Raw genomic sequence first — 16,015 nt, 5'->3', positions numbered from 1 at the left:
AATTTTTCTTCTGCATTTTCCATTAAATAAGTGTTTGCTTTTGTAATATCTCAGGTGCCCTCTGATTAGTCTTTTTACATGATCTGTTATCTTCTTCCTGAAGTTTGAGCCCTTACAAATAGAGCAGAATGTGCTTTTCCTGGGTTCAGCGCGTGCAGCCTGGGAGGTGTGCAAGAACGATACCTGTGGCTTCTGTAAACCGCTGAAGCTGCTCTGCCTATTTCAGTTTCAAGTCAGTATCTATGTATGAACCTGAACAACTGTGACTGGTTTTGGTCCAGGATAAACCACAGGGATCTTCCTCTCATCCTGATGCTCTTCAGCCTGACAAAATTAATTGCAGATTAGCTAACGGGTTTCAGCCTGATTGGCCAAGGCGCATTCAGCACTTTGCATTAAGTGATTGTCCGTTTATGCCATTCATTCTTCATCGTTCAGGTAATTACCTCCATACAAGTATCAATAAACCGTTGCTCTGTTCCTGTTTAAGCTGGTTTGTTCCTTCCTGGCAGGAATGACGACGACGCCAGCCCCTTCCCAGCAGCACCGTCAGCCAGCCGTCAGTCCTCTCTCATTGAGTGCAGACTCAAGACGACCACAGTCACAGCAAATGTCTCCTACGCTTTCCCCTTTGTCACCAATTACTCAGGTAGGGACTTACTTGGAGAACTAAAATTTTTCAATCACAGATTAATTGTTTTACTCTACCTAGGGAGAAGCTGGCTGTAACTTCATCTCTCTTGCTCTGTAATTTTCTTCTTTAAATGTGTTCATTAATTCAAGCCTTAAAAAGGGAGAGGTTTGTAGAGGGGACAGATTTTATTTTCACCTTTCTAGAACTGTGGTAAAAAGCATCTATTAAGACACTTTTCTGTAACGGTACTGTCCCAAAGTTAGTTGTGAGGTTTGAAAGACGTTTCTCTAATTCATGAGGGAAGCTCAATTAGCTTTTTAAATTGATTTCATAATTGTGACTCTGTGACTGACTAGGTTATCAATTTCTGACCTGGACATTCAACTGGGCTTTTAGAGTATTTGTTTATTGCACACTGGAGGTGATATTAAGTCTTTTGAAACATGTTCTTGACTGTTTCTGAACCTTTAGGTAACATTTTTTAAATGCAAGATAAGATTGACTTAGTACAGTTCTCTCGGTGTGAAACTTGATGCGCTTGAAAATGAAGGGAAATTACCTGCCAGCATGGATGACTTTGATTCTTCTTTTTAAGGCCGTGGCTATGGATGCATTGTCTCTGGAGCAGCAGCTTCCCCCATATCCATTTTTTAGCCAGCCAACTTCCCAGCAACAGCAGCAGACCCAGGTGGCAAGTACCCTGCCTCAGAATACTCCTTTAATGCAGACCTCTGGTTTACAGCGAGGAACACAGCTCCCCCCACTCTCCGTCACGGTACCTTCTTCCATCCCACAGTCACCTCCGGGTAGCCAGAGCCAACCGTCAATGGGAATAGACATCAACTCGGTAAGCTCGGGCACAGCTGAAAATGATAGAGCTTTCATTTGGAAAACCTGGTAGCGTACAGTGTAGTGTCAGAGATCAAGCTGGAGAGCCCTTGTAATAAGTCTACTTTTAAGCAGAGTCTGAAGTAGACTTAAACATGGATTCAACCAAAACCATCCTAAATGTTTTATAGAGGAAAATTTGGTTTTAATGTGCACTTAGGGTGGACATATTTTCATAAAATAGTGTCCCTTACAACTCCATGTTTGATTAGACCAGCTTAAATATATCAGCATTTATTTCACACCTTGCGGCTGCCGTTGCATTGATACATTTTCAGGCTGTTAAATGTAATGCACCCCCTACACATTGTATGTCATACAGTGTGCTATAGACTGGAGGAGTTAACAGAACTTTGATAAAGAAACCTGCTAACAAGCATTTTCCAAAAGTTGGAGAGAACAGGTATTTTCTATACTTTTTATATTTAGAATGCTTTCATTTTAAGGAATTTTAGAGCACACATTATTATCTTCAAAAATTGGATTTGTGGCTGCCTTCAGATGCCCGGAAGAAATGGAGTGTATACATACATATAGCAATGATTTATGGACAGATTTCTTTTTTTGCTTGTTTTAACATGGTCTGTTATAAAACGTTGTGTGTGTCTCTGCATATGAAAATCCAAAATGCAGAGCAAGATCAGGGTTACAGGCTAGCTAGGGAAGAATTTCACTGCTCGTTCTCTGCTCATTCTGCCCTGCTGCTAGGATCTTGGTTGTCTGACCTGTTGTGTCCTCTTGGCAGTGTTGTAGTGACAGTAATTGGTTTGAGAATGAGAAGAAATCATTCTCTATTGATCTAGCACTTGATCGTGGACTTCATTTGTGGCTGAAATTTTTAACAGTTGTGCTGATAAGTGCTTCTTGAAAGAAGCTGCTTCCCTTTCAGGATTGGAAGGGGAAGAGGGAAGGACAAATCCAGCAGTGGAAAGGATATCGACCCACTCAACATGTGTCTGAATGTTTTGATTCTGATACGTAGCTACCAGTACAGATGATTCAGATTTTCATTCTTTGCTTTCTGTGTTGCTTTCCTCATCCTAAACTTCTTTATGACCTTAACTTTTAGGGTGCTGAGCTTATCTTTTAAAGCAACTGAAATCATACATAAACTTAAATTTAAAGCTAGTTTATCAAAAAGCTGTTTGAGCTATGTTACAGTCTTACTGACAACTTTTATGCAGTTTTTGTAAAGCAGTATTGAAATTCATTTTGCTGTAGTTTGGATGTCTGCTTAAGTGCATAAGTAGCAATGCGTAGCAGAAAGGGTTAAGACATATTTTCTTGAGAGTTACAGAATTCAGTGTCAGAAAGCATTGGTAGTACAGTTTTCTCCCACACTGCAAAGCTATCTGATTAAATTACTCCTTTTTGTAGAACTACTGGCTTGCAGGTTTTCCTCAATCATCTGTTAATTTCTAAAGGAAGTGTAATGAGAAGAGCTGTACTTACTATTTATGTTAATTAGAGCAACATTCTATTAAAATGTCGTTAAGATTATTAAGTTGTTCAAATCTAAGGTTCTTTATGACTAAAAAAAGGTAAATCTTTGAAAATGAGTTCTCAAGATGACTGAGAACAATGTAAATATAACTAATAGAAACCTCCAAAACATAGTGTGAATTCTCAGACAATGTCTGTTCCGTGTCCTGGGGTAAAATGCAGCTTTGAGAAGGGTTTCAGTCTGCATGGTTATACACTTCAATCTCGATAACACACCCAGGCTATTTAAGACTAGGCAGAGTAATACGAGAAAGGTTTCCAGAATAGTGTAAACACAGGTTAAGAATGTGTGGGTATGGCAGTTGAATTGAAGAATAAATTACGTTATTTTTGAGTTATTCCCAGCTTTCAAGAGTTCTTTTCCCTAAATTGTTGGCTGACCGGATTTTTTTTTTTTAATTGAGCGTAACTGAGAACAGGGAAAAAATATTTCAACAGTTTTGCTTGTACGACAGCCCTGCCCTGCTCTCAGCTGTTCAGTCAGACAAGACCATGCCATGCTGATATCTTAATTTTCTCCTTTTTGCGGCATTGTTCACAGTAATTGTGTCTTCATACATAGCCAAGAATTGCTGAAGAGGATGGTTTCTCCCAGCTTCCTCGAGCTGTATATATGCCAGAAGTTTATAATTTTCCAACCTTCCATCAATCCCATGGTCTTTAATTCTGTGTTGTTCTGTAGGCTTCACTCCAGCAGTACCGCAGTAATGCTGGATCCCCAGCCAACCAGTCTCCCACCTCTCCTGTCTCCAATCAAGGCTTCTCTCCTGGCAGCTCCCCTCAAGTAAGGGACTCTGTGCTTCCACAGGCCTTGCTTCTTGTGTTTGTTTTTAGTTGAGTCTCTCCATTACTGACCCATAGTTGTCTCACTGTAATTGTATGTGCCTCATGCATTACTGATGTCTCATCTTGTTTGCAGTTTCACTCAGTTCCAGAGTTTTTCAATAGCTGGTGAATTGCCTTTTTATTGATCAAAGCTACTATTTGAACACTTAAAACTCAGTTATTTCTTTGGGGTGTACCGTGGACAGAACCTCCAGGTAGACCCCTTTCACTGAGCAATATTGTGTAGGAGCTGACAGATAAGGTTGGGAGGGCAGGGGAGAGAGAGAGAGGGAAACTTAAGTGCCTTCTACAGCAGGATAACTCCTGTGGCACTGAATATCCCTTGTGTGGCTGAATGCATTTACATCAGGACCTTTTTTTGTGTGGGAACATACACTTTGAAAGAAAACACTGGAGAAAATGCTCTTGAAATTAGCAACTGTATCTTGTGGCTTGCGAGTAATGGGTTACTAAACAGCCTTTCTTGCATGTTAGCTGGTTTTTCTTCCTGTGTATGTATATACTCATACATTCACATGTCCTATATGCAAGTCATAGATTGGGGTGTGTGTAAACCTGACAAGGGGACTTGTTATCTGCCAGCAGCAAGACAGTTAAAAGCAAAGCAGTCTTTGGGGGTGCCCCTGATGTAACGGAGTGAGCGCATTTTCCATACAGAAATAAGCTGATGCTGCTAAAATAGCTCCGTATGGCTGCCCTTTTCCTAAATCCCACCTGTAGAAATGAGGTGCAGGAAATTCTTACAGAGCATCACAACAGAGTCTGAAAATACATTTTCTGTTTCATCATTTAACGTTTAAGGCTGTAAGGAGGATCGTATCTAAATAAGTGCTGCCCCTTCATGGTTCCAAAGCAGAAGCTTCGTCTCTCCTTGCCATTAGCCAGAGACAGGTCACTGGTAAGCTCAGTAATAGATCCGAGTGTCAGGACTGTCTGGATTTTCTTAACCCTTGCTTAATTGCTTCTTAACTTCTCTCTCTTCTGCCTGCTTCTGCCAGTTCTGCTGTGTTCTGTGTGTGGCTCAAAGAAAACAAGCAAACTTACTCCTCTAGGCTGTCATGTAGAGCAAAGCTGTTGCCAGTCTTGCTGCAAATTCTCAGGTCCAGTTCTCATTTGGGCGGTGCATCCAATTTTGATTTTTTGTGTTGATTTTCTTTCCCCCTTGACTTCTCAATAACTCTTTCTTGATTTTGTCCACAGACTTGTTGCCACTGGTCAGTCCAAAGTACTGGAGTGCAGCAAGCACTCCCCAGTGGAGCACATGCTTGACTATAATTTTTCCAGCTGGGCCTGTTTTATCCTGTAAACTCTTGCTTAGGTTTTGTTATTCTCAAGTGGGACACCATGACTCTGTGTGAAAGGAAGAGGGTTTATTAATACTGCTTGCTTTAGCATTGGCGTCTTAAAAATACCCACACAATTCTTTATTTTTGCTAAATTAAAAATGAGACAGCTTTCCTGCCTCCATCAATGAACCAGAAGCTAGTAGTGGCGAGCGAGCTATCTGTGGTGGTGGACCTCTTAAGGCTGCAAATAGTAAGCACAGAGAGAAGCAATGGGGGAAGAAAAAACACTTCGGAAGAAAAATTTGGGTTGGTTGTGATTATGAGGGCAGCTCCCAAATAGCAGGATCCGTTAGACTGTAGGGTAATCTGCCAAGAGTAAAGGCAGATTGGTTCCAACAGCAGAATATGCCCATTGTGGAGCAGTCTGGCACTGGCTGACAAGAGTGGAATAAAGTGGGTGTGACCGGGTAGGCGTCTTCCACTTGCTCCCGTTTCTCTGATTAATTTTAGGTTAAATCGTTCTGCAGCGTATCAGTATGATGAGTGACGTGCTCTAAACATAGAAATCTGTGGTTTGATTTTTATCACATACGGTTCATTCACCAGAAGTTATTTTTCATCTTTCCACATCTCCAAATCTATTTGCTCTTGTGTTTTGGATGTGTGTTTGTTATATGAAGGTCTTCCTGTTCAAACACGGATTGAAAAGCTCTGCTTGTAGTTCTCAGCTTTGTGTTTGCATGGCTTTTCATTGACAATGGCTTGTTTATTACTACTTTGCTTTTCTCCTCTAACACCTGGCATACTGTTCCAATTAGATAGAAATCTGCTTTTTAAAGTAGAATGGCTGTATACTGGATAATATGGTATGTATTTTTAGATTAATAATTTAAGCCAGGGGTTTTGTGGTTTGGGCTTTTTTCTTTTCTTGCAGTCACCACATCATTAACCCAAGAAGATGTACTGTTGACAAAACAGACCTCATCTAGTGTTTGTGGAGGAGATGGTGTTAGCAAGATGTTTTTCACAGAGTTGTCGATAAATTATTCTAGGACTCTGAAGTGTTGAAGTAATGACATTTCCAGTTGATTTCCTTTGGGAGTTTCAGTGCTTACAGATGTAGTAACCGGTATACTTCAGAGCTGAGGAATAAATACAGGCTTGTATGTTTTGTTAGGAGTTACTAATGTAGACTTGCACAAATAGATTTTGGTCTCCTGTTTATTATTTTTCATGTTGCCCAAACTTTTTAGGATGGGAACAATGCATAGTGGAATGCAAAGATTTTAGCTTTTGCCCTACTTCTTAAAAGCTCCTGTAAAAATGACATGTCAGAAGTTAAAGGAAAAAAATACCTTGATTCTCTTTGGAGCTCTTGAATTGCAATTGTATTTCTAGGGCCAGTCTAAACTGGCTTTGATTCATGTCGAGTATGTGACATCCGGAAGCGCAAATTTTTCATTAGAAATTGTTATAAAACGTCACACAGTTTTGAAGCCATGCCTGCCACTTAAGATGGGAATGATTTTCCTGTGATAGAGTTAAGCTTGGCTGGTCCTGATCTGCTTGCTTGAGTTAGCTCTATGCTCTGACTCCTTTTTTTTTTTTTTTTTTTTTAAAGAAAAAAATAAGGCATGTAGCAGATTGAATAATGTGGAGTTTGAGTAGTTGATCAAAGTGTGACTGGGCAGCAAGTAGGATGTCAGTAGTTTAAAGAAAAGTCTGTGGTTTTTTATTTAAGTAGTGCTTTGCTTTTTCTCTTATCAGGTATAATGTGGCTTTTGCTTTTGATGTTTGATAACTTCCTTGTAGCCCCGTCTCATGCAGGGGATACAGCAGCCACCGTAGTTTTGAGGACCAGATGATAAATTGGAAGACTGGTTCCAATTACAACCATTTTTGCCTGCTTCTAAGGAGGGCATTGAGTAGGGTGTTACACTGCAAAGATGTCATTACTGTTCTGTGGTCATTGCTGTAACAGATCATAAATGCCCAGGAAAGTGAATCGAAATCTTATTTTTGTCCATAAAACTCTATTCTTGGCTCAGGCTCTATTTAATCAGTCTGGAGGATGGGCTGGCTTCATTTAGTTAAACCATTTCTTACTGAGAAGTTACTGTTAAGATCTTCTCTGACAAAGATTTGGAGGTAGTTGTCTACTACCTTTTCTGACTCTGCCCGTACCATACTTTAAAATGCAGCACTGTGGAGGTCTGTAAGGCTTGTGTTTCCAGTGTTCTGACATTATCCAGCAGCGCTGTTCTGCAGCAAATTTCTCTCTTCTCCAAGTGCATTCAAATTGTACCCGCTCCTTCGCATGCAGCCGGTGGAAAGTGCTTTGCGGTGATGCTTGGAGCAGTTCTTGGATCATACAGGATCTGCTCAGCAAGGAATTTTATAGCACGCACAGCATGTGCTGAACTTTCAGCCACCTTCCCCCACGGAGTCTCGTTCTCAGGCTGTGAATTCCTCCCTTGATGCTACATTTATCCAAAAGCGTCCATATAATGTCATAGCCGAGGATTCTGGCTGAAGGTGGGAAGGTTTTTGTTTGCTTTAAAAAGAATATATTGTTGCTGCTTTCCTGATAGTCCCCTCTCATGGAGGTTGTGGGCAATTTAGGTTTTGGGGGTTTTTTTAAATACAAAACTTCCATTCTTTTCCTTGCATGCAACCTGCAAATAAGCTGCGCTGAGATATGCTACTGGTGTAGGAGGGAGAATGTTTAAAATGTGACGTTTGCTGAAATTTTTGTGTTCACTGTTGTGGACATCCGGTAGTTTTCTGAGAATCTTTGGCTGTGTTCAGTGCTTTTAACTGTGGTGGCTGGTGTAACTCTGCTCTGATATTTCCTAGGCTTTTGCTTAATTTCATGTACTGCTTAGGTTTTTAAGGAGAAAATTTGTAGCCTTCCTCTTTCAGTGTATAGATAAACCAGCTGGAAAATGCTATGCAAGGTATTGAATTTTTTTTTTTTTCAAGAGTGATACAAACTCTCCATGCAAATTGTCTTTTATAGACACTGTCTTTTATAGGTGCTCTCTTTGTCAACAGATGTGGGGGTTTTTCAGCTGGAGTATCAGAATTTGTGACAGTTTTAAATAAGAAGTGATCTCGCTGTGACTTCTTTTATATCTGGCAATTCTTTGGGACAGTATTGAATAGTATGAAAACATTGACCTCAGATTTTTGATCACCTTTAGAATAATTGATAAATGATGGAGAATAACTGATAAATGCTTGTTGTGCTAGAGGGGACAGTAAAATTAGCAAGGCTGAAGAGTTCCTCCTGAGATTCTTGCCTTCGAACTGCTGATAACATGCTTTACCGGGCTTTCTCGTTAACTTTTCTGATCTGCAGCTAAAGTGACATGACTTTAAAATGTCAGTTTTGTTTTGGCATGTTGTTGTCTCAGTGAAGCTGGCTGTTCTGTGAAGACGAGGTTGCAGAGGCTGTTAGCTAGTCACTACCTGCAAGCGGGTGATCAGCTTTGCATTTCATTTTGGTTGAATGTGCAGTTTACTTCTGTATGGGGTTTGTCTTTCACCCCCAAAAAAAGTTCACAAAAAAGATGAAGTTGTAGAGTGATTTTTTTTTTTCTTGTGTTACCGAGCGCACTTATCTGTTTTCATAAATCAGAAGTTTTATATGTTGTGTGTCCTCCGTGAGGAAGTTTGTTTGGTTTACTTGACTGTATTTTTGTGTCAAGAAGGCAGCATAACATGGAACGATTTGTGTGTTGGAGGGAAATACTGAATGTTTTATGAATTTGCTGATGGTTAGTGGTGGTTAATAATAAAGGGCTAACTAACTTCGAGACAAATCGGTTGGAAGGCTCGAGTCACTTGCACACCGTGGGTACGTCTGTTTGTGAGATTTTTGCACCATAAAGACTCTGTTTTGTTTTCAGCATTCTTCCATTCTGGGGAGTGTATTTGGTGACTCCTATTATGATCAGCAGATGACAGCTAGGCAGGCTAATGCCCTATCCCATCAGGTGAGCAAATTCATCTCAGATTTTCAGCTATATTTCGGCCACTTTCGGCTTAAAATAAATATAGATCAACTTCTGATTATTTTATGTGAGATCACATTTTGTCCATATAGTTTTACTTCTGTTATTTTTAGTTTGCAGTACTTGGGGATTTCTTTTATTCTGGTTTTTTTTTTGTTGTTTGTTTTTTTGTTTTCCCCCCTCCCCCCCTTCCCCTTCGTCCCTCTTAGCCATTGTAGCAGATGTTTTTAAAGGTGTTCTGCCAAGTTTATTGGATTAAAAATAACGAAAATAGATTTTAAAACCCCCACTTCTGGCCACAGTTGCATTTGAGAAGGATTCACCTGTAGGTGGTAACAATATTTACTCCTGAATTTGGCAAACAACTCGTGCACGGTACCAAAACCTAGCAAGCAGGCCTGTGCCTTCGTTAGTTTGGCCAACCAGCGCATTGATTTATTCAACTGTGAAATATGCTCTGGTAGCAGGAAAAAATGAGATGGCTTCTGAGAGGCAATGCTTGACGGGCAGATACCTGAGTTAGTAGCATGAATTATGAGGGTTTTTTACTTTGTTTTAAAGCTACCTTTTCTTTTGTTCTTACGATATCAAAACCAACAATTTTATTTTTGCATCCACCCTCTCTTCATTCCCCTGCACTCTGAATTTGGCAGTAAACTATTCTGGAAAGTTAACTGAAAATAGACCATATTTTGATCAACGAAACCTAAAGATGAATTTGTTTGCCTGTCTCTTTCAATGTTACTTCCCGTACTTGAGCTTTGTAAGTTGTTTTGCTGTATTTCCTGATGGTTAGAAGTAATAATTCCTTTGTGCCTTGGTCTTCAGCTTGAACAGTTTAATATGATAGAAAACGCCATTAGTTCCAACAGCCTGTACAGCCCTTGTTCCACCCTTAACTACTCCCAGGCAGCCATGATGGGACTTACCGGCAGTCATGGCAGCTTGCAGGACTCACAGCAGCTGAATTACTCCAGCCATGGAAACATCCCCAACATCATTCTTACAGGTAAGAAAATCACAGACTTAACCAACAAGCAAAACTACTCCGGTGTCGGTGTTTCTCTTCATCATGCAGTGGCTCACTTCAAGCCAAGAAAGGAAAAGGGTATTGTTGCCTTTGAAGGTTTTGTTTCACCTTGTGTAAACGTTGGTGTTACCGGTGTGGTGTATTTCCCAAGTGCCGGGGAGCCTGACGGCTCTTGTTTAATCCCAGCAAACAGGTAGAGCTGCAATGGCAGCACTAATTGTCTTACAGACACTCCCTGCCTCTGAATTTACTGGGTCCTCCACCACAGCGAGGGAGAAGCCGTGAAAGCCGAACTTCTTCCGCTGCTTCTCTGTTCGAGCTTGCCAACAAAGGATTTTTTAGTGTCACATATGGTAGTGAATCTGGTCACGGTTGGGCGTTTGGAAACAATTTCTGCACAGGCCACTGAGAAAGCTGTAGTTCAGTCTGTATTTCAGCCAAGGACTCATGCTGATTAGGATCACGTAAATTAAGGTTATTCCTCCTACACCTAAGAGAGAGAAAAGAGACTCAAGTGACACCACTTTGTGGCCCCCAAATACACATATATGAATTTTGCTTTGTGTTAGGTCATTATGGTGGTTTTGAGATGCTCTGACAAGTCTGTAATTCATCCAGCTGGAAATGAGGATAGACGTTTCTCGTCTGAACTTCAGCCTTAGTTCAATAAATGATTCTGGAATTTTTGCAAGCTGTTTTATGACTCGTCTGCCTGGCAAATATGTATTTGCTAAGTCCTACCGACACCCTTCTCTTCCTCTTCCCTGCAGTGACAGGAGAGTCTCCTCCCAGCTTATCAAAAGAACTGACCAGCTCTTTGGCAGGAGTGGGCGACGTCAGCTTTGATACGGATTCCCAGTTCCCTCTGGATGAACTCAAAATTGACCCTTTAACCTTGGATGGACTGCACATGCTGAATGACCCAGACATGGTCCTCACTGACCCCGCCACAGAGGACACGTTCAGGATGGACCGGCTGTGAAGCGTGGACACCAGGAGCGTGGGAACGACGCTTGTTCCTGGAGCCCAGCCGAACTCGAGAGTCCAGTGGGTCAGTCGTGTCAGAACAGGAGTTGCTGAGAGCAGCAGCTCTGTCCTGTACAACATGTACAATGAGTAAAGCTTGTCGTTCTAAGCTTGCAGCGCTGCAGACCCCTACTCCCTGTCGCGCCGTATTTCACCCCTTATCCGCTCATTGCCATTAATGAGTAAGGAGTTTCCATCAGCCTTTTCCTCTCCAGAGCCCCCCCCTTCCCCCCACCAAAGCTCCAGCGTTAAGTTGTCAGTTTATCCTTTGCACTAGAAAGGGGGTGGTTTTGGGCAGGCGAGGAAGGTTCAGAGCCAAGGGTAAAGAGATTCTTTCTAATGTACCAAATCGTTGGCTGCTGTTTGAGATGGGGAGGGGGAAGCGCCGACTATGCCCCCCCCTTCTCTCCCCCCACTGATTCAAAAGCAAATCTCTGCATTGCCACCCTCTGGGAGGGGCTGGGGGAGCTTCGGCGGTTTTGACTCTGCTTTGTGACAGCTGCTTCGTAGAGTAAAACGCTTCTTCCTTTATCGATATGCCATGTTTGTTTTCAGGTTTGTTTCCTTGACTGTCGTCCTGCACCCACTGCCTCTTCTCATGCCCTGAGCAAACTCGCGTACTTGGCAAAGCGGAAAAGAGCCCGGCAGCCCAATGGCCTTTTGTAGCCGGCTAGTCAAAAAAGGCGACTGTAAACACTATTTTCAAAGCTTTTTTTTTTTTTTAAATATATATGTAATATATATATTTATATATATATGTATACATATATATAGCGCATTTCTGAGCACACAAAAAAGTACTATAATTCATTACTTGATTAGCACAGAGGAAGGATCAGAACATTTTAAAGCAGCTAAAAGAATATAGGAGACTAACTTGCAGAGCATATTTCTAATGTTACTTTGAGAGATTCCTGGGCAACAGGAAGGGCATTTCTATAGCAATGCCTGGCTCAAATCATGATGACTTTTTTTATTTTTTATTCTTATTCATTACTTATTCTGTTACCATTATTTATGATCTTTTTGGTTTTTTTATTTAAGTATTTGGATATTAGGAAAGTATCTAAACTACATACAGCCAGTTGAAGCACTCTACATAATACTTGTACAGTACATCTTTTTTGTGTTTTTATTCCAGAAATATATTATATATATTATATATATATAGGTATTTTTAACTAACTGGAATTTTAAACAGATGTTGAGCAGAAGTAAGGAAGCCTAAGGCAAGTCTAGATGTTTTCCTTTTATACAGTCGAAATAGGGTGGCAGGAACTTAGACATTCCTTCTTTCACCCTGGGGAAAAAATAGCTTGCTCCACAGTGAATAGTACTGTATCCTCGAACAGGTTGAGATTCTGTTAAATTTGTAATAGACTATTTCTGTTAGTCCTTGTTAATATTCAGTGCTGCAGTATAACAGACTGATGAATGACACTTTATCAATGACAGATTAAAAAAAAACCCCAGACCACCCATTGACTCCAAATTGGTGCTTTCACTTAAATGTCATGGCTGAGTTGATGGTGATTCCCAGATCTCTGCACTTGGGATTCTTATCAAATTTGGAAAAAGCATTTTAAGATTTTATCGAGAGCCCGACAGGCTTATAGTAATTGCCAAGGGCACTGTTAAAACGTTGTCTTTGTTACACTATAATCTGCACAGTAACAAAATGTGTAAGTACAGGACCCTTCTCTTCAGTAGAAGTTACAAATTAACATTATTTTGAGTCTTATTAACAAATTAAAAATTACGTTGCGCCTAACACCCTGAATGTGAGATGAACGAATACCTGCTAGAGGAAAGCACTTCCATGCAGTAGGGGTTGAACATCCACATCTATTTTTGTTAAATACAGCCTCAATAAAAGAGCCATTTTAGTTTTCATTTCAGGATGAGTTGTGCTTTGTTGATTCCCCACCTCTGCCGTGGTAGTTCCACATCTGCTCTCTTTCAACTCAGTCTGCATCAGATGGATTTGCTTTCTGTCTAAAAACGTGTCCGCTCTTTCTCAGCTGTCATGACTTTCAAGCAAAAAACCCTCAGCACTTCTCCCCGTCCTATTCCCCTCGAGAAAGATTCTCCTTGCTGTTTTCAGCAGGCGAGAATGAAGGTCCGCAGAGGAGTGAGACTGCTCTTAATGAGTTATACTAGGTTTCTGTGTGCTTCCAGAAATCGGTGGGACGCCGTCCTGAGATTCACGCAAACACTGCTGAGCAGAATCGTTGTTGGGATCTCTCTAATCTGGGTGCGTGTTTGCTCACGTTTGTGCCATTAGTTGACCATTTGCACTAAAAATGTTTTTTCTTTCGATCTGTTAGCTTACGTGTGTCTTTTTTGTTCCTTCCCACGCAATTGAAAGGTTATTCTGCATCTTTGTTGAAAATGTTTTTTGCCAGGATTTAAGCCCAGTAGCACGTGTTAACTCCTGGTGTCTGCTTATTTCAGATTGCTAATGCTTTTTCAATTTAAGGAGGGGGGAAAAAAAGGTAGCTTCGAACAGGAGGATACCCTAAAAGAACAGGAGTAATTTGGGCACAGGTAACTCGGAGTCCTTTGCTTTGAAACAGCCACAGGTACAGTGTGAGTTGAATATGCTTCTTGCAGTTCACTTAGTTCCTTGATGGGATTTCTGTCTGTATCATGCTCTCGTTCGAATGACTCTCATGCATGTAAATTCTTGTTTGTGATCTATTTTTTTAAAACCAGAGTCACTTCAGAATGAAGCATCCAAGTAGGAGATGAGATTCCTCACTGGAGACTTTTACAGGGAGCTGTTGCTAAATGCTACCTTCTAATTTTTTTTAAACTACATGTGTATATAAGAGATCTTGTTTATTAGACTTGTAAGTAGACATTTAAAATGGCCTTAATTTAAAAATACGTCTGGATGCAACTGTCAAAATTAGGGACCATCTAGTTGAGAGAAGTCCAGGTTTTGTTCCTTTCGTGCGGGGCAAATGGTGAAGGGTGCTTTGGGAGTGGGAAGGAGTAAGATGAAGTCATCGTGGGAAGCAGATGACGGATGTGTATGACAAGATGTGCTTCATCTCGTAAGCCCCGGTAGTGGGCAGGCAAAAGCTGCTTTTAGTACCGACCCTTTGAGAACCGGAGCAGTTATTCCAACGGCTCTTGCATTTTGCTTCCCGGGAGGCCGCTTTCCTGACAGCATCATGTAGGAGCTGCACTTCGAGAGGGATTTTTTCTCTCCCTCTGCCCTGAAAATTTGTTTTTGTAATGTGTGTATGCATAAGGCTGATCTTAAAGCAAAAACAGTCTATTAAGTTGTCAAGTGTAAACATGGAGCGGATCCCCAGTGTTTTCGGAACAAGTAATCCAATTTTATTTGAAAATTTATTAGTACCGTTTTCATTTTAAATTTTGTATGTAAGGTGAGAGCTGTTGGGAGCGGCTGGCCCTTCCCGTCCAGGGACGGAGGAGAGCAGAAAGAACAGCAGAAAGAAAAAAGGATTACTTAGCGCAAAAAAAAAAAGTAGTATTATTTATAACTTTTTGAGTTAAATGATGTTGAAGTTGTCTGGTGTCTCAAAGGGTTACTGTCCAAACATACCTGCTGAGTGAACCCTACCCCCTCCCTACAACATGTGGGTTTTTTTATATATATATATATATATATATATATATATATATATATTAAAAAGTTCCCAAGCTAGACTGTTGCATTTGCCAATACAATGGGGAAACAATAGGAATAAACCTTCAGTGTATAAAATACTGTGATTTTCAAAAGAAAACCAGAACTTCTGCTGTTCACTGCAGCGCAGGTCGGGGCGGGGGGAGGCTCTTTTCATTGTACATAGTATTCTGCATTCTCTTTCAAATGAATCTGCACAGGCCGAGTTAAGGTCACTCTCTTGCCGCATGCGTGACTGACCGCGGGCAGCACCGAACCTGTCGGCTCACTACTGCTTCTGCATGTCAGTGAACACTTCGCCAGCGATCTTTAACTGTGCAAAACCTTTCCTGTACAGACAACCTCGGATTTTTTTTCCTTTCCCTTTTTTTTTTTCCCCCAAGAGGGAAAAGGTTTCCAGAAAGAGGCTGCAAATTAATTTAAGAAATTGTTAATTATTCGTATGATTTATTACCTTATTTTAAATTTAATTAATTTTTTTAACAAGTGTGCCTGAGAACGCTGGTGCGAACCCATGCAACAAGAACGCTTATGGATGAAAAGAAAGAGCTGCCCTCTGAGTTTGCATAAAAGCAGCGTCCGATAACTTGCAGAATCATTTAAACTTCCCTCAAAAATAAGGTCTTGGCTGTGCTTGCTTGTAAAAGCTTGGATTTCTGTAGAAACAATAATTAAGGCTTGAGATCTGTCCCTTAATGAGCATGGTACTCGCCCTGGAAACCCCCTCTGTACAAGAAGGAAGAGGAAAGCCCCCTCATCATCCCATAGGTTACAATGTACGCTGTGCTTTCAGGAGAAAAAAAAGCGTTTATTCCTCTGAAAAATGGAACCCCCGTCACTGTGATGGCAATGTGAAAGCGCAGGTAGCGTTTGTTACGTGTGTCTGTTCTTTTTAAAAAACAAAAAAGCAAAAAAAAAAATTATAAATTTGTAGTGTTCCTGTTCTTTGTATTTTTAGTTGCATATTATTTATACTGCGCAGTGTAGGCATGGATTGCATGTCAGTTTTCTATGCGGGCACCATGATGACATTATAACTGTGTATTATAAATCATTTTTACCTTTTTAAACAGAATCATTGTGTGGAATTTCTATACTGCAAAACAAAACACTACATTACGTACT

At 40.7% G+C, this 16,015-nt stretch overlaps 1 protein-coding gene across 7 annotated transcripts in view; it reads left to right on the top strand.

Annotated features, from left to right (window-relative positions):
* Nucleotides 1-13,127, top strand: part of CRTC1 (CREB regulated transcription coactivator 1) — a 44,889-nt gene extending 31,762 nt beyond the window's left edge. For 2 of the 7 annotated variants that reach the window (XM_052802316.1, XM_052802315.1), the window contains 6 exons: nucleotides 513-649; nucleotides 1,230-1,481; nucleotides 3,708-3,809; nucleotides 9,069-9,155; nucleotides 10,002-10,182; nucleotides 10,974-13,127. In XM_052802316.1, the coding sequence (XP_052658276.1) occupies nucleotides 513-649; nucleotides 1,230-1,481; nucleotides 3,708-3,809; nucleotides 9,069-9,155; nucleotides 10,002-10,182; nucleotides 10,974-11,185 (971 nt within the window). In that variant the 3' untranslated portion in view covers nucleotides 11,186-13,127. The remainder of the gene's footprint in view (nucleotides 1-512; nucleotides 650-1,229; nucleotides 1,482-3,707; nucleotides 3,810-9,068; nucleotides 9,156-10,001; nucleotides 10,183-10,973) is intronic. The other 5 variants (XM_052802320.1, XM_052802318.1, XM_052802317.1 and 2 more) reach the window with 4 other exon arrangements.
* The last annotated feature ends 2,888 nt before the right edge of the window (nucleotides 13,128-16,015 follow it).

Source organism: Harpia harpyja, chromosome 11 (genome assembly GCF_026419915.1).
Source record: "Harpia harpyja isolate bHarHar1 chromosome 11, bHarHar1 primary haplotype, whole genome shotgun sequence".
Lineage (NCBI taxonomy): Eukaryota > Metazoa > Chordata > Aves > Accipitriformes > Accipitridae > Harpia > Harpia harpyja.
Note: the sequence above shows the minus strand (reverse complement) of the source record. Positions and strands in the feature narration are given on the sequence as shown.